This window comes from Gallinula chloropus (assembly GCF_964237585.1).
Source record: "Gallinula chloropus genome assembly, chromosome: 1".
NCBI classification, from domain to species: Eukaryota; Metazoa; Chordata; class Aves; order Gruiformes; family Rallidae; genus Gallinula; species Gallinula chloropus.
The window spans coordinates 196,281,007-196,302,006 of NC_140085.1; the positions used below are offsets into that span (position 1 = coordinate 196,281,007).

At 46.7% G+C, this 21,000-nt stretch overlaps 1 protein-coding gene across 1 annotated transcript in view; it reads left to right on the forward strand.

Annotated features, from left to right (window-relative positions):
• The window catches only part of RAB30 (RAB30, member RAS oncogene family), a 46,574-nt gene extending 35,418 nt beyond the window's left edge, over positions 1 to 11,156 (forward strand). Inside the window, exons 2-5 of the mRNA XM_084265445.1 lie at positions 3,902 to 4,002; positions 5,429 to 5,512; positions 8,247 to 8,430; positions 9,997 to 11,156. Coding sequence (XP_084121571.1) covers positions 3,910 to 4,002; positions 5,429 to 5,512; positions 8,247 to 8,430; positions 9,997 to 10,247 — 612 coding nt within the window. The 5' untranslated portion in view covers positions 3,902 to 3,909 and the 3' untranslated portion in view covers positions 10,248 to 11,156. The remainder of the gene's footprint in view (positions 1 to 3,901; positions 4,003 to 5,428; positions 5,513 to 8,246; positions 8,431 to 9,996) is intronic.
• Positions 11,157 to 21,000: the final 9,844 nt, after the last annotated feature.

Below are 21,000 nucleotides of genomic sequence, written 5' to 3' on the forward strand. Positions count from 1 at the left end.
TGTTCTGGCCCATGGAGACCATGCATGGGGCTGTGCTGAGGAGCAGAGCTGAGCAGTGACCCAAATGAAACAAAACCCTGCCAAACTGATCCCCCATGATCAGTGGGAACAGCCCCGGGGGGTCATGAGCTGGGAGGGGGGAAGGAGTGTGAGCCTCTGGGAAAACCAGCTGTGAAATCCAATTATCTGCGCAGTTGCCAGCCTCTGGTCCTGTTTCATCTTGCAATGGGGCCAGCCCCCTATTCGTGATGTAAACAAACGTGGTGAGGCGGGGGGCCGAGGCAGTGACAGGTATCCCATCCCCTGCCCTCGCTGTGGGGCCTTGCCTCTGCCAAAGGGGGGGACAGGCAGCTGCGGCCTGCACTTGTTCACTGATGCAAGGCAGAGCCCTGTACTTGCAAGCACAGGAAAAACCAAACCCAAGCAAGACAGTGAGTGGTGCATGCTAGGCTGTCTTTTTTGGGGGGGTTGGGGTTTGTTTGTTTTTATTTGGGGCATATAATTCGCAGTGTCATGTGTTGCTGAGATGTGCGTTCCACAGCCGTGGCAAGCAGGGCAGAGGTTGAGACACATCTTCCCTGGGGAGAGGGAGGGTTGCCTGATCCTGAGTCAGCAGCAAAGGTCACTTGGCCAAAAGGCTGGGCTCTTGGAAGGCGAGTTCCTAAGGGTGAGTGACGCAATGTTTGTGTTCAGCGCTGAGGCCGCGGTAGGTTAGTGTGTGCAGGTCGGGGGGAGAAACACCACTTTTGGTTGACCGGGGAAGGACAGGGCAGTGATCGTCAACCTCACGTGCCTGTTCCATCTCCCGAATGACTTATCTCTCTTCCTTACTGCTCAGCCCTTGATTTCTCACCTCCTGTGCCCCCTGCCCTGCCTCAGTTCTGGCATTTAATCTCATCACTGTGGTGTTTGTTTTATGGCCTTGGCTCCTCTTCCAGTTCCCGTTTGGGGTCATTATCACATATGATTAGTCTTGGAGCCTAATGAAGGGGATCAGACATAACTCCAGGGTATGTCTGAGCCATTTAGCGTTTCTGAGCTAAAGATCTGCAGAGGAAGTTTAGTTTTAAGCTTCCTGAGAAGATAAATTTGAATGCTGGATTGTTTAGAGTACAAGTAATAGAACTGAAATCCCTTTGGGGGGAGCAGTGCCCTCTGGGATTTGAAGCATCCCAGGGATAATTATCCAGTGCCCAGTGCCGAGTAAGTCTCATTAGTCTTGAAATAGGTTTTAGTAGACACATTTTTCTTCACAATGGTTAGTGTGAAAGTTTGAAACCGCATATTAACGTTTCCCCCTCATTGTAAGAGCGCTGTCAACATCGTCTTAATACTGTTGTCATATTAAGGAACCTGCTTTGACAGAGGGGTTGGACTAGATGTCTTGAGGTCCCTTCTAACCCCTATGATTCTGTGATTCTGTTATCCAGTCCCACTCAGGGAGAGCTGGGCACGGAGAGACAAAATAATCACCCCATTTTTTGAGGCTGCTCTTTAAGGTCCCACACTTTAATGGCATTGAGAAAGGAGGGAGCTGCAAGGTCTTGTGTATTGGAGCAAGGTGAGGTTCGAGCATCCCCCAGGACAGCTCCAGCTGCTGCTGGTCAATGGCATTTTGCAGGCAGCTGTACCTCCAGCAAAGCAGCCGTAGAAGTGCTGTGTCACTGGCCCAGGCAAGGTGACGTGTCTGTGTGTGAGTCAGCTGTGTCCCTGCTAACCAGTTGGTGATGTGGTGCAGGTCATTAGTCACTAATTGGTGTGTTTACACTGGTTTTAGGCTGCTGGAAAGGCCAAGGATCACAAAGACGTGAAGCAGCTGAGTCAGTTTTCTACCTCTTTCACTTTCAGGTTCACCAGGCTCTTGGCATTGCTTGCAGAGCTGCTTGTGAGCCTTGCCGGGCAGACCTGGACTGTCTCAGTTTCATCTTGTAATCTCTGGCTGCTTGAGTAGAAGCCTGTCACAGCTGTATGGCGGGACTGGGGCCTATAGCTGGGGCATCTGCCTTTGGGCTGAGCATGAGCAGCTTGTTTCACCTGTGCTGCATTTGCTCTTTTCCTCAGCACTGTAAAAAAACCCTCAGTAATTTGGGCCTTGTACTATGAAACTGTTTTCCTCAGTCTTTTTTCCTTTCCCTCCTGCCCCTTCCTACGCTTCCCATCTTTGGCTTCATCTTCTCATCCAGTGCCTAATGTATAAGTCCTGGTGGGTTAGGTACCAATGCTTAGGTATCTCCTTACCCAGTATCTCAACTGATGGCCTGTAAATTTGTCTCTTTACTGACATCGACATCTTTTATGCCATTACCCCAAACAAGTCCTGAGAATCGGCCTTTGCCACATATAATACCTGGATTCTTCTTGAACGCAGCTGGGTTTGGACACTGCCCTTCTGCTCCCTTGTCTGTGGGTTGGTTTGTCTGCCAAAACTCTCCAGCTGAATCTCTTCAGTCGTTGCTTTTCTTGAAGGTTACAGACCCTTCTCTGGCTGTGGCGTTAGCAGCACCTTTGGGTGTGCTGGAGGTGTGGATACTCATCCCCCATGCCTTGCTCAACCACAGCACTTGCCTGTTCGGTTCTCCCCATGTTTTAAGTGGCCCAATGAAGCCCTGTCGGTCTTCCCCATGTAGGCAACCCTGCCCATCTCCTGTGATACTGCTGAAAAGTCAGTCTCTGTGTCCTGCCAAGGAGCTTGGACTTGGTGGGGGGATGTATGCTTGATAACCCCCAGGCTCCTCTGTGTTCAGTTCCCATTTGAGCTTTACACCAAACTATTATCTCAAAAGTAAAGATGCTCATCTTAGTAGGGTATTCACAAAATCACAGAATCCATAGAGGTTGGAAGGGACCTGAAGAGATCGAGTCCAACCCCCCTGCCAAAGCAGGGTCCCTAGGACAGGTCGCACAGGGAGGCGTCCAGATGGGTCTTGAATATCTCCAGAGAAGGAGACTCCACACCTCCCTGGGCAGCCTGTCCCAGGGCTCTGTCACCCTCACTGTGAAAAAGTTCTTCCCCATATTGGTGCGGAACTCCCTGTGCTCCAACTTGCAGCCATTGCCCCTTGTCCTGTCCCCACAGACCACTGAGAAGAGGCTGGCCATTTCCCCCTGTGTCCCACACTTGAGATATTTATAAACATTAATAAGATCCCCTCTGAGCCTTTTTTTCTCAAAGCTGAACAGCCCCAGTTCATTCAGCCTTTCCTTGTAGGGCAGATACTCCAGGCCTTTCATCATCTTCATAGCCCTCTGCTGGACTCTGTTCAGGAGAAAGAGTCCTAATATTCCTAATACAATCTACTAATTCTTCTTTTAAAAAAATCCTTTCTTAGTCCTACAGCCAAACTGTTACCCCACTACAATTTTAGCAAATGAGCTCTCCAATCCTGAAGGCAAATGCAGCAGCTTTCATTGTAAAATTCATTTCCCTGTCTGTTCAGCCCTCACGTGTGACCCCAGCACTTGCCTGGAGGAGCTCATGGGGGCTTCTGGGTATGGCCTGAACAGAAATAAATTAGGTGATCCCCTTGGACAGCGTGGCAAAGTCTGCACTGACGTAGTTAAAAGCAAAAGAAATGTTTGTGGAAATTGGTAGCTCGGGCTTGTGGAGTGTTGCTTGGAAAGCTGAAAAAAACAGCATCTCTAATGCATGGGCAACCAGGTGAGACAGCATGAAAGCCAAAACACGGCCAAAGTTCTGCAGCAGACTGGGCTGCTGACGCTGGTCTACGTGGATGCCCCAGTTAAGAGCGGGGAAGGACTCTTCTCCCTTATCTGAGGACCTGCACACATGTCAGGAGACCTTTGTTCTGAATATTTGGAGGTAGAAAGTCCAGCAGATATAAAAGGGCATTCATTTCCCCGCTGCCTTGGTTCACATCGTGTTGCACTCTGTCTCTTGCAGCTGCGTAAATGAGTATGGAAGATTATGATTTCCTCTTCAAAATTGTTTTAATTGGCAACGCTGGGGTGGGGAAGACCTGCTTAGTCCGTCGCTTCACTCAGGTAAGCTTGGGCTGCCTCTTGGATGTGGGACACTGGGGTGGGACAGCACTGAGAGGGGAGCATGTAGCTTGTGGCTGTACACTGAGGGCTCTGCTGACATCGTGGCTTCAACGCATTTTGTTGTCCCTGTTCCTGGTGTGTACATCACCTATGGCAATGTACTGGCACAAGCAGCATCTCTGTAGTGCTGCACTTGGCCCTGTTGGGGATCTTGTGCTGGAGAAACTCACCCCTCTCTGAAGATGGAAAGCCCCCTCTGAAAGCTGCTGGGACAGCTCCTGATTTAGAGGTGCTCTGTATCAGTTAAAAAGACCAGCACATCTCCTGGTGTGCTCCTATATGCCTTCTCCTTCCCATCCCTTGCTGTGCAAAGCTTTCCCTGTTATTTGACATTAGTAGATAATTTCATAATCTGGGGCCTGGGCTACCAGTCCAATGTCTTCTGTTAAACATCAGACATTTTTTGTGGCAGAATAATGGGAAAAGAACCAGGCTTCTGTGATCCAGAGCGAGAGAAGGTTTTGTATGATGCTCTGTAAAACCTAAGTTGTGGGGGTTTTATTGGATCCTCCACTAGGAATTGTCAGCAATTTCCCCCTCTTGTTGTTATTTTTAGTTTTAAAGCCACGATGACGTTAAACACCCCCCAACCACATGTGACAGCTGGTGACAATAAAGCTAGTCAACCCCAAAGGGTTAACTACAAAAATCTGTGGCCACTCTGCTGCTTGTTTGAGAGCACAGCTGCTGTAGAGGATGGATGTGCCCCAAAATTAACATGACTTTGTAGACCTGGACACTGGAAACCAAACAGCTCTGTTGAATTTCTTTGGTTTGCTCCTTTCTGATGATGCTAAAATCAGATACCACCAGTGTCACACTGGCCCTTTCCATTGCTGTGGCAGTGGCTGGCTCCATGCTTCCTCCTGAAATGCTGTGTAGGGATGTAACCCCAGTGCTGGGAGCTGCCAGGAATGCCCTGCCATGCTTGGCATGCAGCAGAGGGGAGAGGGAAAGCAGGAGGTTGCAGGAGCAAGGACATCTTATCCCATGTGGGCACCCCCACCTCTTTCAGGGTGCTGGGAAGTGGAACAGAGGGTCTCCTTCTGCCCTTCCCCTGCCAGCTGCACAGAGGCATAAAGGGTTTTCCCTTCTCCTTTGCCTGTGTGCATCCTTCTCCTGCCACTCAAGTCCATGACTTGCTTCACAACTAGGGGTGTGTAGGCAGCATAAAACATGGTGGGGTTGAATTATAGTAACCTCTGTGTGGGGAAATGTCACGTTTTCCTCTCTGAATGCAGTGGAAGTGTCTGGAGCTGGGGGTGAGGGAAGTGTAGTTCTGAGGATGAGAAAGGGTGAGGATTGGAACTCAGAGTTTTTGTCTTGCTACAGAAATGTGCTTAACAAAACTCTTGTTTCCTTTCAGGGGCTTTTCCCACCTGGTCAAGGAGCCACGATTGGAGTTGACTTTATGATTAAAACTGTGGAGATAAATGGTGAAAAAGTAAAGGTAGGAGCCTGATGGTTTTAAGTGTAAACTCAGTTGTCATCCCCTGCTGCCCTGCAAATGTCTGATGAACACATAAGTGTCCACCCAAGCAAGTGTCATCATCTCCTTGGAGCTGGCTTGTGTTTCACAGAGCCTTAGTGAGCTGTAGCTGGTATACCAACTATATTCCACACATCAAGTAATGAGTTGTTAAATCAGAGTCCCTCTCCTGACCCCCATCAGTGGAGTAAATTGGAGGCACCAGAGCTCAGCCATAATGACCAGGCTTGGGCAGAGAAGCTTAGTGTGATACCTTTGGGCTTCTGGAGTCTGAAAAGCAAATGGATTTCTTGCAGGGAGTAATCTTGTAGCTGAAACTTTGTGAGTAAGTGGTGCTGGTGAGAACAAACATGTAATGAGCGGGAAGAGCAGCAGTGAGTCAGAGCGTAGCGCAATGCAAATGACATCTCAGTCCAATGAGGCGCTTCCCTGACTGTCAGCTCATTGAACAGTGCCTGAGCTGTGACTCCACTTCTGTGCTGGGCAGCGTCTTCCTTATGTCTGCTGGGATCCAGGATGATGGAATGGAGCTGTTTACCAGAAGGGCTTTCAGACCTGAAAATAAATGATAGATTTCTGGGGGAAAATATTTTCTAGCTTTCAAAATTACATTTGAAATTCAGTGGAGAGGGACTGGCTGGCATGAAAGCAGTGTGTGAGCCACCTCGGATATGAGTGGCTACTAAAGCTTGCTGACAGATGAGCTGAGGCAGCACTGTGCAGCTGAGGGGGCTTTTGATCTGCCCGGCCTTTTCCTAATAAACCCGAAAGTATGTTCAACACCTGTAGTGAGAGGCTACACAACCCTCAGCCATGTAGACAGCAGTTATGCTGGTCAAAGCTAAGCATCCTCAGCCTGCAAACAGAGAGTTATGCTATATGGACCTGTGATCTTAGTGTGCGTGGTGGAAATGTTTGTGTTCATAAAGCCAAACGTACGTTCAAACAGCAGGAGAACAGGAAGCATCAGCTGGCTCCAAGAAAATAAAGGTCTGGGCTTTCTGTAGGCTGCCCAGCACCGTCCTTCAGTTCCTCTGAAAAAATATGATACGAGTGAAATTATTGCTGTGAAATATTTGATTTGGCAGAAATAATCAGTGGGGTGAAGTGTGTTATGTGCATTTTGTGTGCAGGAAGAGTTTATCGGTGGCTGTATGGTCCAGGGCTCTTCCCTGCCTTCAGCACCTGGCTCACTGGCACTCACACTGCAGCCAGTAAGAAACCCTCTCCCCCAGGGCTATCCCTTCTGCTTCCAATGTCTGTTATATTAAAGGAGTGAAAGAACTGTATCCACATCAAGTTTTTAATCAGCTTGTAGGTCTTCTCAAAAAATGCAAAACATCTACAAGCTGGAGGTAGCCAGTAGACCAAACAGCGAATGTTTTTTTCCCGGGAAATAGCTGAGCAACAACAAAACTCACTCTCTTTTTTTCCATCTGCTGGGGTTTGGAGGCTGGTTTCTTTAAACAGGGACCTGTTTTTTTAATCTGAATTTAATGTGCAAATAGTTTCACGTATGGTTTTGTGTGTTGCTTAACTGTAGGTTCAGCCAGGTTCAGCCATTTAAATACAACCATGCCAAGAGACTGAGCGCAAAGGTGCCCAGGAGCTGAGAGCCAGCTGCAAATTACGTTCTCTGCAAAAAAATGTCCTTTTCCAAACTCATACCCCACGTCTGACAGCTGCTACTGGAAGCTCTCATTTCAGTCTAACACGTTTATGATGAGTCGCTGGTGTAGTTTGACTTTAGAACTGGGCTAGAATAAGGTTTTCTCTGTTAGGGGTTGCTGAATAGATGGAAAAAAACTCTCAAGTCCTTCTACCTTTTTCTTCCCAAAGTACACAGGATCCTGGCTGGAAATCAACCTTTCACATACTTAATTCCAGGGAGGGGTGCTTTAAAAAAATAAAAGCTGAAGCAGAGAAGTACTCTTCTAATGCTGAAACAGTTTAATTTTGAATGTTTGTTTCTTTGACTCCCTTTCGCTTGATGACCCACCAAGATGGCCAAATAATAAAAGCAGTTTGAGTTTAGTTTGTATTGGGAAATGGAAGTTGTCTTCTGGGACCCAGAGGGTTTGGCAAACACTCCTGGCCTCTTTGATGTAGTTAAGGAGACATCAACCAGTTCTACATGTTGGGAAGGCAGGCAGCGAGCAACTGGGTGAGACGGCTGGAGTTGTAGAGAGTTTCGAGTCCTTGCATCAGCCTGCAGCTGAGCTCCTTGTTCCATCCCCTGCTTCCCACCCATCAATGCCTCATCTCAGGATAAGAAACCTTGGGACCTAGAACAGAGGCTTTCTTATTTCTTCTTGGCTTGGATGCTGCTGTTGGTTGGACTTCAGGGGCAGAAGTGACTTGCTCACTCCGGTGCCTGTGTCGTAACTTCAGGCCAGCAGCTCTGCCCACAGCAGAAGGAGATTCTAGAAGTTACAGGAAAACCTGCAGACCTGTGGCTTCCAGGGGCCACCCACCATGGTGCCAGCTAACTTTGTGCCTTGTATTTCAATCCACAAGTGCAGGAACAGAAACAAATGCTGGGTGAAGGGGAGCCAGAGGGGAGAAGAAGTTAAGTGCTTTCCCAGCATTGGTTCTATCCTGAAGGGTTTTTTTAGGTCAAGACAGTGCTGCTATCAGAAAAAGTAAGTTAATTTTATGTTTTTTTCTTTACCACTCTTCCTTGTTGTGCCAAAAGCTGCAGATCTGGGACACAGCAGGACAAGAGCGATTCCGGTCCATCACGCAGAGTTACTATCGCAGTGCTAACGCGTTAATCCTGACCTACGACATCACCTGCGAAGAATCCTTCCGGTGCCTCCCTGAGTGGCTGCGAGAAATCGAGCAGTATGCCAGCAATAAGGTCATAACCGTGCTAGTGGGTAAGTGGTGATGGTCCCCAGCGAGGTGGTGCGATGAGGGGGTGAGCTGTGGTGGCAGATGGAGATGCCTGGGGTGTTAGCAGGAGCCAAACGTGGCATCTGTGTGAACTGGTGGTGCAGGACGCCTAAAGTGGTGCAGCAGATCTTGTTGCTAACCAGAGTTGTAACTGCTGGTGGGTGCAGGGTGCAGCTGGCACCTTAAACCACTCAGTGCTTGGACCAGTCATAGAATCACAGAATGTGTTAGGTTGGAAGGGACCTTTAGAGGTCTAGTCCAACCCCCCTGCAGTAAGCAGGGACACCTTTAACTAGATCAGGCCTCTCAGAGCTTCATCAAGCCTGACTGTGAATGTTTCCAGGGACTGGGCCTCCATCACCTCTCTGGGCAACCTGTGCCAGTGATCTACCACCCTCATAGTGAAGAACTTCTTCCTCCTGTCTAATCTAAACCTCCCCTGCTTTAGTTTAAAACCACTGCCCCTTGTCGTACAGCTACATGCCCTTGGAAACAGCCCCTCTCCAGCCCCTTCAGGTACTGGAAGGTCTTGCCAGAGCTTTCTCTTCTCCAGGCTGAACAAGCCCAAGTGTCTCAGCCTGTCTTCACAGGAGAGGTACAAATGATAACAGCCTCAACACACACTTTGAAGATGGTGACATCCATTAACTGCTTGTGTTGAGTGTTAATTTATATAGACAATTAACTTTGGAGTACACAGCAGGTACAAGAAACTGCTTTTTTGGGAAAGAAAGGGGATCTCACACGAGAGGAAGGTGATGAGATATGGTTTGCCAGTGGAAGTGCAGCCTCTTCCTCCCACTACTCCTCATAAAATTACTGGCCAGGACATGTTTCATCCTGAACCTTCCAGGTCCCTGGATACAGATCCCATTATCCCAGGTCCTCTTGCCTGTTATCTTCTTTGTAAGATTAATTTATGGCAAAAATGCCACATTTGAAGTGAAGTGGCTGGTAATGGGGTATAATTGTACCAGACCCTTGCTTGAGGCTTTAATCAACTCTGCGAGTTCTCCAAAGGGAGCGGCTGGTTTCTCACTCCACCTGATCTTGCGAGTGCCCCTGAGCCTGTCTCTCTTCCAGCCTCAGCAGCCAAATTCATCATGGGAATACTGAAATAGGAAAGCTGCCTCCTGTGCCAGGCTTCTTGTAACAATGTAAGAAATAGCACATTTAGTGTCTCACGTGCCAGAATTGACATTTTAAGTGCTCCTCAGAGCAAGAACAGGAGAATTTTCAATAGATATTAAATGAAAATCCTTTAATGCTGGCTGATGGCAGTAAACAGACGTGCTGCTGCTAAATTAAAGCTAACTGACTCGGATGCTCACAGGGCATATTGCATTAAATCAGCTGATATTAAGTGAGCCGGGTTGCATGTATCAGGGAATCTATTATGTGGAGGGGAGAGCAAGCACCAAGAATTTACATAAAACCCACTGTCAGTACACACATACGGTGCCAAATTCTTCCTTATCCATTATCAACTTCTGTATCTCTCATTTTGGAAGTCAAATTAATTCCCTTTCTCAAATCTTTTATCAATGCAGGCAATAAAATTGATTTAGCTGATAAGAGGGAAGTCTCCCAGCAAAGAGCTGCAGAGTTTTCCGAAGCACAGGACATGTACTATCTGGAAACTTCAGCAAAAGAATCGGATAACGTGGAAAAACTCTTCCTGGACTTGGCCTGCCGGTTGATCAGCGAGGCACGACAGAACACCCTTGTGAACAATGTCTCATCCCCCTTACCAGGAGAGGGGAAAAGCATCAGCTACTTGACTTGCTGTAATTTTAATTAAAGAGCTGGCATGTGATTTCCCCTTCTGCCATGGGCCAAGAGGATTATTATTTTTTTGCTTGTTTTGCTGGGATTTATCTCCTTGAAGGAAATTCCTGCCACTTCGACCTATCGGACTTACCCCGAGTCAGGTCGCAGACCTGGGAGCGTGGCAGGTCGATGGCTCCAGCTGCATGGCAACGTAGAAGAATATAACCCAGTTCAAAGTACGTTTTTGTCCCAGTCTCTGGAGCGGGTTGGGAAGAGGAGAGTTGCACGAGCGCTTCACGTAACCCAGAACGTGACCTACTGCATTTCCTTCTACGGGAGACCAGAGCAGCCCCTCTTGATGAAGATGTCAAAGAGATCAAAATTTCTACGAACAATGTGCTGGGTCCTTTTTACAGTTAAAGAAAATAAGAAACCAACAGTGAATGCTGACCCCAGGCTCCACCGGCCCTCTTCTGGGCTGCCAGTGAGTGAGCTCTTAGGACATGTACATAGCGTCTGCCCGCGCGTCTTCATGGAGGATTCTGGTGTTTGAAATAGTGTTATGTCTCTCATCTACAGGCACTTTCATGAACATGGAATTAAAATTTAAAAGTTACATATATCAACATTTCCAAGATTTAAGATGACATGGATACAGCTCAGTTGCTCCCTTTGGTGCTAGCAGTTCAGCAAATATTCCATAGACCAAACGTAGTCCTACTACATTAACGTCCTCTGAATGTGTAACTTAGACTGGTTAGGAAAAAACACTAATAAGCACTATTCATTTAAAAAAAATAATAAAAAAATCTTGTTACCTCTTTTTCTAGGCCTGAACGTAGTGGGAAAGGACTGTGCTTCTTTGATATCCAACACGGGATTAAAAGACTTTCAAGTAATTAAAAAAGCCTAAAAATAAATTAACTGTTCCTCCTCTAAATAGTAATGTCCTAATGTGGAAAAATTAGCCTTGGGGAAAGTTATTGGTGGTGTTGGAAAAACTGCACCACACCAGATATGACCAAAACTTTGTGCGTCCGTGGATCGTGTCTAGGGGTTCAAAGAGAGCACAGTTTGAAGTGGCAGTCTGCAATATGCCCAGCTTAAAAAATAAAGCTTTTAGATACAGTTCTGGTGGAAAAGCAGGTGTATAATTTTGTAGAGGATTGGGGTTTTTTATGCTAAGTAGAAATAATGATGGGTTGCAAGCGGTCTTGTTCTGTGTCAGACCCATCCAGCGCTCATCTTGTGGAACTGCTCTCCAAGATGCTCTCAAAGGTATCTTCTCAGCATCCAGTCTCTCTGCTAGAATAGCTTTCAGGTTCAAGGATGTAGAGTCATTTAATTTACATGATGATTTGTTCTCTTAATCCCAGGCTCCAGTGTATGTGTAACTGTTCAGGCAATTCCTTCTTACCAAAACCCCTGAAGTGGAAGCTCTACAGAGTCTGTGTTCGTGTTACACCTTGAGTGCCACGTGCCAATAACTCTTTGCAAAGTTACAGGTTGACATTAAAGTTAAACTGGAAGACAGTGACTGTGCACATGAAAAATTATATTTAGGGGTTGTTGAGTTCAGTGTAGCTGATCTGGATAAATCTCTGCTGGCAATTAAGTGGCCATGATACGCTGTAATTTAGAGATAATCAACTTCATATTATTTGGCTTTTACTGAAGATATAACGGAGGTTTCGTGTTGACATAAAAACCCACCAGTAAGTGTTTATTGAAAAGAATAACAATTAAAAAAGAAAAAGGGATTTTAAACATGCTTTGTCACATTTTGCTGGCAAGATTTCTTCAGGCTGTATCATGTTGTGCCTTTGATCTGTAATGGGGAGCTGACTCTGTCAGAGAGGGGGGATTGGTGCATCGTGTGGCCATTTTTGATATTTCCTCACCATATTTTAGGTCACTTTCTTCTTTTTTGCCTAGGAAGATGTAGAAGTAGTGAGGCTTGCTTGTCATTTAGGCAACACTTAGCAAAGAGCTGTTTGAAGTGTGAGATGTTGGGGGCACACGTTATCTGCTGTGCTGACCTGGTCCTTTTCAATCTCTGCTCTTGGTGTAAATCCAGAGGATTTAGAGATGTGTGGTGCTTCAGTTTCCACTGTGCTGGACTGTGTGGTACAGCCTGTGCTGAAGAGCGGTATCTTTTGTGGGATGCTGGACTTGTCAGCATAGAAAATGACACCAAATAGGGCAGGGCTGGCTGAGTTAATTGAGGAGGAAGGAGACTAAAATACCTGTGGGTTTCCAAAAGCATCGAAGCTGGGCAGGTACTTTTCATTCCTGCTGAGCATGGCTATCAGTGCATTTCAGAGTGCTCCTTGTGTCACTTCTGGGGGTTGAACTTGTCACACGTTATCCTGACTGAATAAGCCAAACAGGTCACATAGCAGAAGGGCTAACTGTTTTCTTGGATGTTCACTTTGACATGTCTAGAAGGCTAAGTCCCTTTTTCCAGTGCTTTCCTAAGGTGACTATTTTGGAGACTATCAGCTCGATAGCAACCTCCAGGCATTGGTGGTTCTTATTGCAAACATGTCTTCTACACGTAATGGCCATAAGCTAAAGCTCTAGTTTCAGACTTGCCTTTTTCTCTGCAGCTAACACACATACTACCTGGTGAAGAAGTGGTATTTCAATGTAGTAACTCCTTTGCAGGAATTATTTTTGTACACCTTTGAGTATCTCTCTAGTGCATACAACGTACCTCTCATAGCACTGAGGGCTTATCTTCTTTTCTACAGTGTGGTCTGCTGCCAAAGGCTTCCTGACCGGAGGAAGAGCTTTATCAATTGCTAATGACAACTTAGTGCTGTGGCACAGCGATCAAAGCCTTGGAAAATAAAAGGAGATAAAAATACAAATCCCGATTATCTGACAATCGGCTCCCCGAGTGTGGCCAGCACCTTGCTAGATGAGTGATCTTGGAGAGACCTGTCAGTTAAAGCCTTGTGATGTTTGCTGGGTTAGGTGTCCAAAAGCCATGCAGAATTGCTGCAGTGGGGCCAGATTTGACTGAGGATGTTCTCTACTATCAAGAGAACAAAGCATTGCTTCTAGTGTGCTGGTTAGATTTTGATGTTGTTTCAGGGTGGTATCTTCACAGTCATAGAGTAATCTTTCGGGGTGAATATTAATTTTTGTAGCAGTCCCATCATAACAAGATCTTTTCTTGAAATCTAGCACATTATGCTGTTCCAAGCTGAAGACAATGTTGGGTGGTAAACAGATACTTGCTTTATCAAACAAACCTGTTTGGAGAGATGAGTAAAAGCATCTCCTGAGGACTGGGTGGTCTCAACTGTTTTTCAGTTCAGTCACGGATCCCGGCAGGCTGATCTTGAGTAAACAACCAAATTCTCTGTGCTTCAGACCACTTTGTGTTGGGTATTTACACTGCAAGTTTGCTGGGACAAGCCATAAGTCCCTTCTGATCTTACTTGGGTTCCCCGTGAGAGACCAAGTAGTGGGAAGGGGGAAATAAATCCCTTCAGGTCAGAGAATTATGATGGGAAAAGGGAGACTATGAGCTCTGTAGTGAAGGGGACACTTGGTGCCTCTTCCTACCTCAGACAGTGAAATCCTGATCTGCAGGTAAGTCCTTTGAGCCTGCAGTCAGATCCATGTTTGTGCTGAATGCTAAATGGCGTTGTGGTCATTGTTTAATGAAAATAACGAAGGTCACATGCAACACGTTGTCAGGCAAGATGCTTTGTTCTTTGCCATAGAACACTAGAGACAGCCTTTAAATCTGTCAGCCTGCTGTTGCTGTTTGTGGAGATAGCTGTGTGGGTAACAGTTGGCTCCTGCTGGTCTAGGTTTGGTGGTTGGTGGCTATTAAATTCCTTCAGCATCCTTAAGAACAGCAGACAACTGAGCTTGACACAGGAGATAGTGATTGGAAAAGAGGGATGGGCGAAATTAGCGGTGCAGGAGCATGGAAGGTGTGCGTGCACGGGACAAGAGGCTTTCCTGAGATTTGCTGACAAGGGACGTAATTAGTTACAGTCAGACCCACTGGGTGTTCCCTCATTCGTTATCTCTCATTCCCTAATTCGTTATTGTGAAGGGCTGCTGTTTGCTCAGCTGCTTTCCCACTCATCTTCTCTTTTCAGCATGAAGGACTGTCCATGAATCAGGCTGAGATGCTGAGCTGGCATGATTTCTGTAGTCAGAGGCTGAATTCAGGGAAGGTTCTCCATCTGTTGAAACAGGCTGAGCAAAACAAGGACATGCTGTCCTTGGGGGAGCTGTGGTGCCATTGTGGTGGGATGTGGCTGGAGACCCTTATCACAGAGACCTTCTCCTGGCTGTGGGGCAGATCGAGGGCTCCAACCCTTTGCGCAAGGGGGAAGATGACTGGAGCAGATAAGGCAAAGTAAGGGGATGGTTCTACTCCTCAATCCTGTCCTCTTAAAAAAAGCATCTATGACTTAAATCCAGATTGCTCTGGATTTTAAGAAGGAATGCTTTGGGTCCAAGTGTTGTCTGAGATTCTTCTGCATTGTTTGTTTCTAATATCAAAGTATCCCGTACCCTCCCAAGTGCTGCTCCTACCAACACGGACTTTTCTGAGGTTACTCAGTTAGAAAAGGTGTTTCTAGACAACACTGTGCAAATTTCTAGTGAGCAAGGATGGAACCTCTCCTAAAACATTGACATAGATAAGGGCTCGTCAGAAAGCCCACTGCAGCCAAAAGCAATATTTTAATCAATTCTAGTAATGAAGGGCCACTGACAGATGTTATATCAAAATGTTTTTTTCCTTAGGGTTTTCTTTTTTATAAACTTTGCTTATCTGAAAAAATTTGGGTCTTGAAGCCAACCTTTCTTTCCTTGTGCCAAGTCCATCCTCTTGTTGCCAGGGGTAGTGATTGCTGTAGTTACTGTTCACAAACAGCAAAGGATCATCATTTTTAAGAAAACAAGACTGCCCCTCTGGCGGTGCATGGTGGGGAGATGCTCACTTGATTCCCAGGTGTCCAGCATGTGTCTTCAGCAAAGCAGCTTCACCTGGAACCAGTCATGTCTTTGGTATGTGATCATCTGCTCGAGATGGAGTTAAATGTACAGGAAACGTTACAGATCTCGCATCGCCTGGGCTCAGATTTGGCTTGGGTAGGAAAACAGGCAGCAGGGTAGGCACGCTGGAGGTGCCACAGGGCTCCCAAAGCAGCCCCCTGCAGCGCTCTGACTCACCCTGCTAGTCACCACCTCTCCCAAATGCCCCAAAGCCTCCTTTTGCTGTGCTCCTCTGTGTCTAGCAGAGATAAACTGCTAGCTGTCATCACCCATGGATGCCATCACACCTGTGAACGGGCTGTAACTCCAACCAGGAGTAAAAGCTATGCTGTGCGAGGTGAGGCTGGGTTTGGGTTTTGGGGTCAGTGGGTTTTTTGTTTGTTTTTTCACATGTGGGAACCTACAGACCCAGAACAAAAAACCCCAAACCATCTTCATCTCTACTGCTTGCCCCTCCAAATAGAGTCAACTGTGTAACTGGGGAAAGATGACTGAGATGTAGCAGAAACAGAGCCACGGTGGCTGTACTTTAGACTCCATGTCAGTGACAAGTCGGACTGGTTTTAAGAGTATAGCCAAGGTTAACAGTTCAGCATCTGCCTGGGTAGGGAGCTGGCTGTACTCTACTCAGGTATTATCTCTGTTTCCACGTTAGACACTAGGTATCAGTGCTTTCTGGCTGGGATCACAGCTGCTGAGCGAGTTACCCTTCCCCAGCAAGCTCGGAAAATAATTTTATCTCTGGTCACAGTTAAATTAAACTCAAGAAGCAGATGCCACCTCTACATTTCCACCTTTGCTTTTTCTGTTGCTGCTTATCTTGGGGTAACGTTCCCAAGGACACATACACGTGTGTGAGCATCGCACTGGTCTCCTTTTGCCCGGCAACTTCTGGAGTCCAGCCCTGGTCCACAAGTACATGACATGGCTGTCACCTGTCTCCATCATGGTTTTTAGCTGCACGTGGCTCCCTCCAGGAGCAGGGATATTCTTTTTTATGCTTTCAGGGCCAGTGATGATGGGCTCTGATGTGTGGGTGGTGTCAGGAATGCAAACCTTAGAGCATTTCAAAGCCTGATCCTTCCATACCTTTCAGCCATGAATCTGCTCCTTCCCAATACTGCTCCTGCCTCAGGCACTCTGGAGGTCTCAGGCTGGTATCAGACCCTGGGATCTCACTCCAGGTTTAGCTAGAAGGAGCAGCATCTGTGGCTCATCTGTGCCACCTCGAGTTTCTCACTAGGAACGTAAAGCTAACCAGTTAGATAAGCTGCTCTCAGGCAGGGCATCCTGTGAGGGAAGTTCCCCTTCTTATGGGACCAACACAAGAGATTCTGATGCTAAGACTCAGTGGTGTTTTTCTGCAAGTGAGTAAATCTCCAATGAGCAGGTGGATGCTGCTCTCCGTCCAGGACTTACAGCCCTGGGGAGGAGGAGAGTCTGAGCTGTCCCTTGGGTGGTGGTGTGAATATCTCCAAGGGTCTGGGATTGCATCATTGGCATGAACTTTAGAAAACATAATGGCCATGATGGCCTTGGCAGGCAAAAGCCTTTATGGAAGGGGAAGAGGAGGAGGAGGAAGGGGGGATGCTGTTTTGATATTTGAATGGAGTAAGAAGAAAATGTTTGGTCTAGGGCAGGGAGAGTGGCTGCTGTGACTTCAGGCACTGCTATCGCCTCAACTCTGCAGGTATTTGGAAGAAAGCCTGATCGCTGACCTCCACATCCTGTCAGCACTAAAAGGGGGAGAAACACACTTCTTAAGCTAATGTTCTGGAGGAGAAGAGGTGGTCAAAGGAGAGTACAGAGGAAGCCCGGTGCTTGTTGCTATGCTGGTTTGAAGTGACAAGTATATCCCTGGGTGTCAGAGGAGTAGTTTAAAATGTGCCGTGGTTTTTAGCATAATACGATGCGCTGCAGATCTGTCACATCCATTTCATTCCCCACAGCTGTTTACAAAAGGGAAAAAAAAAAACCCAACCTAACAAACAACAAGCCCGAGATGGGAGCAGCTGCAGTCACTCAGCTGTCAATATGGGACGAGGCGCTTTCGCTCCTCTTTCATTTCCCCTTCGCTCTGTTCTGCTGTGCAGATTTGGCTGTTCTCTCAATTTGCAGATCATGAGATTTTTGGGTTGTTTTTGGTTTTTTTTCCCCGAGCTGCCTTTGATCTCTACGGAAAGACTCACCCAGCTCTCATTTGAATTCATTAATACTTTGAGCAGGCATTTTAATTTTGTGTTTACTGGCTTGTTTCCCTGTGTAATGTTATCTAACTGACAAGTTCGTCGTGCTCTGCATTACCTTTAGGTTTTTGAGTCTAAAATGTTTCCTCTTGCCGGAAAACTCTGATCATGTTCAGAGCTGTTATAAAGGCATCTCCCCTTCCTCAGAAGAAAACTTGAATTACGCTCAGCTTTGATTACTAGCAAATCCCTGCTGAAGCACGTAATTCTCTTTACAGCACGAACAAAGTATCTTTTATACCATCAACTGTAGTTTGAATTGTTCTTTAAAAACCTGCCTAAGCACTAAAAGCAGCATTTTGTTTGCAACTTCCAAGCCAGGGAAGTCACAGCGTTGATGGAACTTCCTGGGTTGGAGTTTTCCCCTCAGCAGTCTGCTGTGTTTTCCCAGACGATTATGAATTTAGCACAATGTACAGAAACTTAGCAAGACCCCTGATCCCTAAACATGTGGCCAGAAGGATGAGGAGAGGAGGACGTGTTTCTTGTTGCTCAAGCACAACCATTTCGGTGGAGAACGTGCACTACGGCTGGTCTGTCCCGCTGAGCTGGAGCGGCTGGGGTAGGGCTGTCTTTGGGGAGGGTGTAGGTGTTAGCCAGTCGCCAAACTGTGAATTGCTGATGTTGGAAGCATTCAGCTTGTCTGGGTTTTGGTTTTTTTTTTTAAATTCTCGTTGTCAAGTGTGGTACAGTGGGGTTGAGAAAGGGGAATGTATTTCGGGTGACCAGGATGATGAATGTATGATGCTTCATGTTTATTTGTAATGTCCTTTTTTATACTTAGAAATTGCTTACATATGTATCTGTATGTAAATAAATGTTTAATCCTTTCCACTCCATGTTTAAAGTGTTTGATTTGATTGGGTTTTGATTTGAGCCGCTAAGCAAAGTTGCTGTAGATGTATGTATGAGACTTGACTTGATGTGACTCAGTATCAGACCAACAACCGACTGGCTGCTAAGGATTTTCTGCTGGGGTTGAGCATACCAAGGCGCTCTCAGCTTGGTACCTCGCAAGAAAGGCAAAAGTAGAGCTGCTGCTTATGGGAACGATGTCCCTTTGCGCTAGAGCAGAAGAAAAAGAAATATTCTGACCCCAAGAACTCGTAGCGCGGTGTGAAACGCCAAAGAAATGCCGGCATCAGTCACTAGAGGGTGGTCTTTGACAGAGGTAGCATCTTCATTCACCATCACGCCAAGCCTGTACCTGCTGAAGCTCTGGCCCCACAAGGATGCTAGGGCTGTCTTGGCTGAAGGTGGCATTTGGATGTTTGGTTGAATTTTTGCTTTGTGCCTTCTTTCTGACTAGATCACAGGATCACAAGGCTGGGAAAGACCTTTAAGATCATCGAGTCCAACCGTTCTTGTCCTATGCTAAACCATATCCCTAAGTACCTCGTCTACCCGTCTTTTAAACACACCCAGGGTCAGTGACTCAACCCCCTCCCTGCGCAGCCTGTTCCAGGCTCTGACAACTCTTTCAGTGAAAGATTTTTTCCTAACATCTGATCTGACCCTGACATCTAATCTGAACCATCTAATATGTTCCCATCTTCAGTCTGCAACTTGCTCTTCATGCTAGCAGCTGACTGCTTCTTCCAGCAGTGTTCCCCAACATCATCCCTTTTTCAGGGCCCAGAATCCTTTTGGAAAGCTCCCATCTCAAGCCTTTAGCCTTTTGGTCCATATGTAAAATTTGTGCTCTGACCTATTAAGGAAATCAGATTTCTTTCCTGTGCTCTGCTACACATCAGGGAGGACTTCTACCACTTCCACTGAGAAATGAGCTGCAAAGCTTGAAGACACCGTGTGTTTTCTATTGCCTCTTCCACTGACCTTGAAGCTCCTTCCTTGGTTAAATGTCTGATACAAGGGCTGGACCATCTGCTTTGTGTTCCCTGGGAAGCTGGCAGACTGAGCCAGTGATCAAACAGAGAGGTATTTGGAAAGGGAAAAGTTCCTGTGTGCTTCTAGGTAGGAGCTGGGTAATGGGAAGGGAAGAAAATATCCCTGGGATGGAACCAGCTTGGGAATTGAGTATTTACTGGAAGAGAGGAGAGTGGGAGGGTGTTGCCTGTTGGGGTGATGGCTGGAGAAGACAAACCTGGGAACAAGAAGAGGCAAGGGAAGAGCAGCAGCTCGCTCTTGCAAGGAGCAGCACATAACCAGTGAGCTGTGCAGTGTCTTTGTTGAGCAGGTGTAGCAGGAAGGGCAGGTGGATACACCTGTGCCAGGCTTTGGGGCGCGTACAGGCAGTGCAGGAGCACGAAGGCTCCCTGCAAAAAAAGGAACAAATTGCCCAGGGGACAGAACACAAGGCTGAGGGACTGCAGGCACAGAAACAAGACAGCTTACTGCCTCTCCTCCATCTTCCAGTGGCCAGAGTCTTCCTGCTGAGCACTGGGGAGCTCTGCCCAGAAGATGTCATCTTCCTGACAGGGGCCTGTCACACAACAGTACTTCTGGGTCCGGGTGTGCACGCAGGCCCCTCACACAGAGCAGGAGCCCTGGCTGCCCAGCATTAATTTCAGTGCTATTGCACCAGCAGTCCTACCCAATGTAAAATCTTGGCTTCATTTATGTGTCCCTCTGCATAGGGAATCAACCACAAAGCCAGTATGCATTCTTGGGAGTTTTATTACCTTCAGAATTAAACATGTTGAGCTTTATTCTTTTCTTTTATTTGTCCAAGCTTATAATTATAATCACATCAGCCTGCACAAAAGCCAGCCCTTACTGTGGCACTGCTGAGCTCCCACCTGAATAAAATCACTTGTGCTGGACAAAATGCTTGGTGGAAAACCCTGGGGGATGTTGCTTTTGCAAACTGTGCAATGGGTGTGGTATTTTTCTGTGCTGAGTGGGGGGACTCAGGCTGCCTCATCAGGAATCCTTTGCTGGTGATCTCGCGGGAAGCTGGAGCCTAAAGCGAAGTCTTAAAAGGTAAAAGGAACATAAAGGACAATTATCAATCAAGATATGGAACGGAAAGGGCATAAGGTAAGGGGGAACACTGCTCAGCTGCCTACCAGTAAGATAGAATCAAGCTGGAGAATCCCCATTTGGCTTCAATGAGCCCAGACACTACAAAGATACACAGCAGTTAAGGGCTATGTAAGATGATCAGTAGTAACTTTGAAAGATGCTGCATTTTGCTCAGTAAGCTTATGAGTATTATTTTCTTCACCCAGGAGAAGCTGGAACCTGCCAGACATGCGATGTGTATTATCACAGAATCACAAGGTTGGAAAAGACCTTTGAGATCATCAAGTTCAACAGCTATTATTATGTTGTGTGCTGTTGTGAAGAAGATGCCTCAGATGAGCCTGTAAACCTCGTGAGAACCTAATTCATAGGTAAACAAGGGAGGGATTTTGGATGGGAATAGGGAATTAAATTCTGAAAACTCTGACCACAAGTGTGCCTGCTTCACTGGGACACCTGCTCTTGCAAGAACGTACAATAAATTGCTGCTTCACCATTGGCATTTCTAACAGCTTCGTGTCA